This window comes from Perca flavescens, chromosome 6, assembly GCF_004354835.1.
Source record: "Perca flavescens isolate YP-PL-M2 chromosome 6, PFLA_1.0, whole genome shotgun sequence".
Classification (NCBI taxonomy): Eukaryota; Metazoa; Chordata; class Actinopteri; order Perciformes; family Percidae; genus Perca; species Perca flavescens.
In genome coordinates, this window is record NC_041336.1 from 18,051,853 (window position 1) to 18,058,056 (window position 6,204).

Here is a 6,204-nt window from a genome sequence, read left to right on the forward strand (position 1 = left end):
ACATCAGCAGGAGTTTGGCTTCTTAATGAGCCAGTCGCACACTGATCTACTAAAAAGCTGAGATTGTTTTTCATACCACAGTTACTTGAGCCTGTAGCTTTGCTGAAGCTTGCAGACTTCAGTCAATAAAATTCAGCAACATACGGCTTTGTTTAAATTGGGGGGGCTTGCTTTTTTTTTCTTGACCCATACCTATGTAGTGATTGTGTTAAAAAGGTAATTCAGACTGATGTAGTCCAATGTAAAAGGAAAAGTGAATTTGTACATATTAGGATTGACTAGCTTTCTTTGTGTAACAAATATTGTAATATATATATATATATATATATATATATATATATATATACTTCCACTTCTCAACATTGCTAGTATGCTACTGTGTCATAATAGAGTTTTACCTTTTATTTGTTATGCTTTTCTCTGGCTAGCTCAAATCTGGATTTAATTTTGCAAGAAGAAGTGCAAACATAATTTGCAGCAGCTCCACAAATTCGTTACATATTTACCTCCCTCAATATGCAAGCGATGCCTGAAACAGGAAGACGGCACAATGACTGGAGACCGGTCTTTAAAACACTTAATATATGTGAAGAGGTTTTGAGTTGATGATGCCTCTGGGAGTGTGTCTCTAGTTTCCTTTCCCCTTAACAGAGATGGGACTGTCTTGCTTCCTTTGGCTTGTGTTAAAAAAAAAAAAAAAAAAAGGACACGCCGAAGAACAATTTCTCTTTGACATGAAGAAACAACTTTGTACTTCCTTCTTTTTCATTAGTAAATAACTCCTCTCATGACATCTAACAGAAAACCAAAATAACACAACACTTCACACAACCTGAGGGGACTTTACAGACAGGATGATGACAGCTGTGCCCAATATTAGATGTCACAATCACACCAGCCACCTCTGTGCAACCGATTTTGACAGAAATTACTACAGAAAGCTGTCACACATGGAATGACTTGCAAGTTCTTGCGATGTGGTGTTGCAATCCTGTTTTTCAGGGAATGTGATTCTTGATGTATTTAAAAAAAAAAAAAAAAAAAAAGGAGGATTAAACAGTATAATATTGCACACAGACTCTGGAGAGATAAAAACCAGGGGATCCACAGGCACAGAGGTGTGGGGGAGAGTCCAAATGAAAAACATACGCTCCAACTGCATGACTAAGCCTCCTTGGGCCTGGTTTGGAGGGGGGAGGTTGGGGGTAAGAGGGTGGGTGTCAGGGAATGTGGGGAGCAGGGGGGGGCCGGGTCAGTCAATAGTGAGGTAAAACGTGTGGTGGTGGGAGGGGCCGAGACTTAAAGGGAGCAGACAAGCAATCCAGCAGAGCACTTTCACTTTGAGCGCAGTGAGGATACACGGTGGCCAGACGGAGAGAGAGAGAAGAGGAGGCCAGTGTCTCTCCCGCTTTATCCATTAACAATTTTCGAGGGAGAGAGGAGTGGTTCAAATTAGGCTGTTGAGGAAGATTCTAGGTCAGTAGTGAGAGGGAGAAAGGGAAAGAGATATAGTAAAAGAACAAACAAAAGCTTTCATAGGAAAAGGCTCCAGCCATTCAGGCTTAAGTGGGAAAATCCAAAGTGAGAGAGCAGGATGGCATGAGAGGATAAATGAGGCATTTATTGGAAAGTACCAAAAGGACTCAAAAGGAAGGAATGTATAAGGGATGTCAACAAGAAGACTAAATATCAAACGGTGGTGAAGAAGAAGACACAGCAACATACTCTGTGTCAAAGACCTCAAGAAACCACAGAAGAGGAAACTTTGCCTTTCACAGACTGACACAGAAACCCGTCTGCAGAGTGATTGTTGTCAACAAGAGAAATGGAGAAGTGTCCATTCTTTGAAAGATAAAAGGATGTCACTGCAAGGTGAGAAACAAACATTAACTGCATGTTAGTGCTCTTTTTTGTAGGAAAATAGTGGAATACTTGGAACTGGTTATTATGTTATATAGTAATGAGTGAATCAGAACTGATTTATTGTGTCACTTTGTATTGTTATGATAGCATTTCCAGTGTCTTAATTCAATTACGTAGAACTGTTGTAACAACTGGCCATGTTTCATGTTTTCTGCAGAAATAGCTAATAGAGGCAGGAAATGATGTAATGCGTTTTAGTAGGTATGCTGTTTGAACAAGCTACAAAACCACAGAAAGTTTCCAGCAATTATCTGAATGTGTTTTGTCTCTCTTCTTCTTCTTACTCATGCTTTTAACAGTTTTGCTGTTGCTATCACTGTTGACTGTCCGATGTGGTGGATGTGACTTTGACCTGGAAGGTGTGAAAAACATTAAAACGACTATAGACTCTAATCCGACTGGATTTGTAAGTTAAAAACATTGACTTTGTTTATTGTTTTATGTAATCCTTTGGGGTTTTCTGAAGTGTCCTTCAGTCAATTCAGTTGGTCTAAAAAGGTGGTCAAAGGTGAAGATCTCACTCGAATGAATGAGAATATTCAGCTCTGCCTTGTTATCTGATGAGCTGTAACGTTATCAGAAGACAAACAGTGTATATGACTGCCATGTGTAGCTCTACAAAGGGAGTGTGTAGTTTCACGTCAGCGGTTAGTTATGTTGTTTTCTACATGAATACACCATTCTTGTCAAACTCAGTCGATATATTTCAGTATAGTAACCACATAAATGCTAACTCATTTCATCATCTGTGGGTGTATTCTCATCTTTTTCTTTGCTTTTGTTTTCCCTTCCAGCGGACAGTATTTCCTAAAGATTACTATGTAGTGCACCGCTACACAAAAAGCATGCTCTGTGACACTGATCCGGTGAGTTGCTTATCAGAAAAAAAGAGGAAGTGGGGTTTGATATGCAATAAATGGGTTGTACATTTTACAGTCTTTCAGGTTTGCACATCATCTTTTTGGTTTCTTTAACAGGATAATTATTAGCTTTTACCTAAGCTACAGCTATTACTATATAACAGGCCTTGTAAAAAAGACTGCCGTATAATGTGGCCTCAAGTTTCGCATGTAGTTGAGCAATTGATGTGGTTCTTGCGGTGATTTGTCACGTGTTTTGCACACTAAACCTAACTTTGGGGTTGTTGTGTTGCTCTACCTTTTCCCTGCAGTGTTGTGTGTTCCCTGCTGCAGTAGTGCTCCTGAAGTCCTGGCATGTTCTTCTTGGTAACCTCTGGGATGAGCACCTAAATCACTCCTTTATCCTCGATCTAAAGCAGACACTGGATAAAATTATAAAAAAGAACAAAAATACAGAGGTAGGGTTTCCTTTCAAATATATCTCACCATTAAAAGACATTACTTGAATGCAAAAAGGACATACTGGTAAATAACTGGTCATTTGAAATGTGATTGCTTAGTGCAAAATATTAATTTTTTTGTTTCAAACTTGAATTTATGTAAAAGTACATTAACAAGAGTTGTGCTTCTAAAGATCCTGTGAATGTGCCTTTGAAAGCTTCTCTTTTTTTCTTCTCCTTCTGTTGGAAATCTTCATCTGTTCCCTGTTTCCTTGTCTCAGAGGTTCCAGGAGGAGACGGACCTGACCCAATTCTCCACATTATCTTCCTCTCCTGAAGAACTCCTCAAGCTAACGTCAGAACTTTTCACTCGATGGCTTGATGTCGGGTGCTTACCTTCGATTGAAACCTGCACCCTGCCCACTTTGCCCCCCTCTGTTGAGAGGAAGGACTATGGGCCATCGAGGGCCAGACTCTTGACCACTCGAGCTATCAGCAGTGAGGAGGAAGGACAGTCTAACAAGATGATAGACATTACACAGCCTCCGTCCAATGCTGCTCCTCCATCACTATCATATTCTGCTTCTGTTTGGAGCCCCTTGCTATTCAGACTCTACTGGTGGTTGTTGCCTTAGTTACTAAAAAGGATCTTTTTTTTGATGATGCACACAAAATGCAAGACATTTCCTGGCACTGAATGTTTGTTTTCTTATATATGTGTCTTTGTGTTTCAATGCAGCAAGCTTTTTTAATATGTATTATATTAAGTGACATGCACCGGTTGCATCTAATGTCCAAAGTTAGTTCACATAGCTAAATTCTCTGTGCAACAGTGCTCTGTAACAACTGATATTACAGATATAAACATATAGCCGTCCTCTCTAAAGTAAGTCACAAGCTCCAGCTAGCTATGCTCTTCATGATAACCAGAGATAAATGCTGAGCAAGCCAATGCACATAAGCCATCGTCTATTGATGTGGAATTTATCACTGTTTACAATGAATGTTGTGTAAATGTAAGATATTACAGTCAATGGGCGTTTACTTTTGTACATATTTGTAAATTAAAGACGTGTGTATATATATATATATATATATATATATATATATATATATATATATATATATATATATACACATATATACATATACACATATACATATACATTGTTAGTTTTTGATATAATATCCCAAGTATTGTAAGCTATATTTATTGTGGTCTTTGCTGTTTGTCATCATTGATGGAAAGTTGGAAAGTAACCAGGTACATTTAAAGGTCCCATGACATGGTGCTCTTTGGATGCTTTTATATAGGCCCTAGTGCTCCCCTAATACTGTATCTGAAGTATCTTTCCTGAAATTCAGCCACTAGAGCCAGTCCCACAATAAGCTTTCCTTAGGATGTGCCATTTCTATTAAGGAGGAGAGGGGGGGCTTGACCAACTGCCACGTTGTTCGTTTGAAAGCCATGATGTCTCTCTCTCTCTCTCATGGGTGGGCCAAATTCTCTGGGCGGGCAAAGCAGAGAAAGGGGAGGTAACCTTGCTCCTTATGACCTCATAAGGAGCAAGATTCCAGATCGGCCCATCTGAGCTTTCATTTTCTCAAAGGCAGAGCAGGATACCCAGGGCTCAATTTACACATAGTGCCATTTCTAGCCACTGGGGGACCATAGGCAGGCTGGGGGAACTCATATTAATGTTAAAAAACCTCATAAAGTGAAATTTTCATGCCATGGGACCTTTAATCAAATACCATACAGTTTTGAGGTACTTGTACATACTTTACATTGTATGCTACTTAATACCTCTACTCCATTACATTTCAGAGGAAAATATTCTACTTTTTACCCCACTACATTTATCTGACAGCTGTAGTTGATGGTTACTTTACAGATTTGATTCATTGTTATAAATGAATTAACCCAACAGTTATAAGGTTGGTAAAATGTGGACAGTAAAATGCTGACACATTAATGCATCATCAATACTAACAGAATTATAATAGTTAGTAACAATCACATAGCATTTTTCTGCATTATATATTACTTTTACTTCACTATAATTTTGAATGCAGACTCTACTTGTAAAGGTATTTTTGCATTGTGGTATTGCTACTGTTGCTTAAGTAAAATATCTGTTTGTCAGTAAGAACACTAGATATTTATATTGTTGTCCATTCTGCTTAAAGAGATGAGCTTTTGTTTATGATTTTGCAGTCCAGCAACATGACAGTTATTGCTGACAGTTATTGTTGCGTTAAGACCACATTCGTGTGAGCTCAACTATTACTACTGCCGGCTCTTTTCAAAAGTCATTCCCAGTGTGCAAATGCTTTACAACTATTTGGTAACTGATAAAAATTGAGAGACGAGTTGCAGATGAGGGAGGAATGCGCTCTGGATCCAACAGGACTCCAGAGGTGAGTTCTGTAGAGTTATCAACGACAAATAAAAAGTCCACAATTTGGTGCTCGCACATGCCCCTGCTTGTACACACCCACGCATGTAATAATGTGCGCCATCGTCGTCACAGGATCCTTGTAGTTTCATAATCATTCAAAATACAGAGGTATGTAGCATTATTGGCCACTATGGAAACAGACTTCTGGCTCGCATCCCGAGTTTTCGTTGCCCATTTTTCCACTGAATTTAGTCAGAATTTGGAAGGGGCAGACTGCAAAGAGTTAGAGTGCAAGAAGAAAAACAAAAATCTAAATTGGCCTGTGGACACATTGTACGTTTCCAAGTAGGCTACCTGTTATTACTTAAGAAGAATGCGAAGTAAAATACTTTATTAATCCGTCATTGGGGAAATTCCCCAATTTCCCCCAAAATTCATTTTTCCACGTTTTACGCTTTAAATATCTTTCTTTCATTAATACAGGGGCTATACTGAACCAGGTGTCAGTGCCAGCCTATGTAGCTGCAGGTCGCGCACATGTTGCATTTACTTGAAATAAGTAACCTGACTCACTCAGAG

At 39.0% G+C, this 6,204-nt stretch overlaps 1 protein-coding gene across 1 annotated transcript; it reads left to right on the forward strand.

Moving 5' to 3' along the window:
- The first annotated feature begins 1,294 nt into the window (after positions 1 to 1,294).
- On the forward strand, positions 1,295 to 4,267 carry zgc:174888 (uncharacterized). The gene is made up of 5 exons (XM_028580680.1): positions 1,295 to 1,872; positions 2,223 to 2,329; positions 2,718 to 2,789; positions 3,095 to 3,241; positions 3,505 to 4,267. The coding sequence occupies exons 1-5, from the start codon at positions 1,860 to 1,862 to the stop codon at positions 3,856 to 3,858; spliced, it is 693 nt and encodes a 230-aa protein (XP_028436481.1). The 5' UTR covers positions 1,295 to 1,859; the 3' UTR covers positions 3,859 to 4,267.
- Positions 4,268 to 6,204: the final 1,937 nt, after the last annotated feature.

What these genes read in the sequence shown, in the direction of transcription:
- zgc:174888 (XM_028580680.1), top strand. An exon ending in ACTCTAATCCGACTGGATTT is followed by an intron (nt 2,330 to 2,717) that starts GTAAGTTAAAAA and finishes TTTCCCTTCCAG; the next exon opens with CGGACAGTATTTCCTAAAGA. An exon ending in AAAAGAACAAAAATACAGAG is followed by an intron (nt 3,242 to 3,504) that starts GTAGGGTTTCCT and finishes TCCTTGTCTCAG; the next exon opens with AGGTTCCAGGAGGAGACGGA.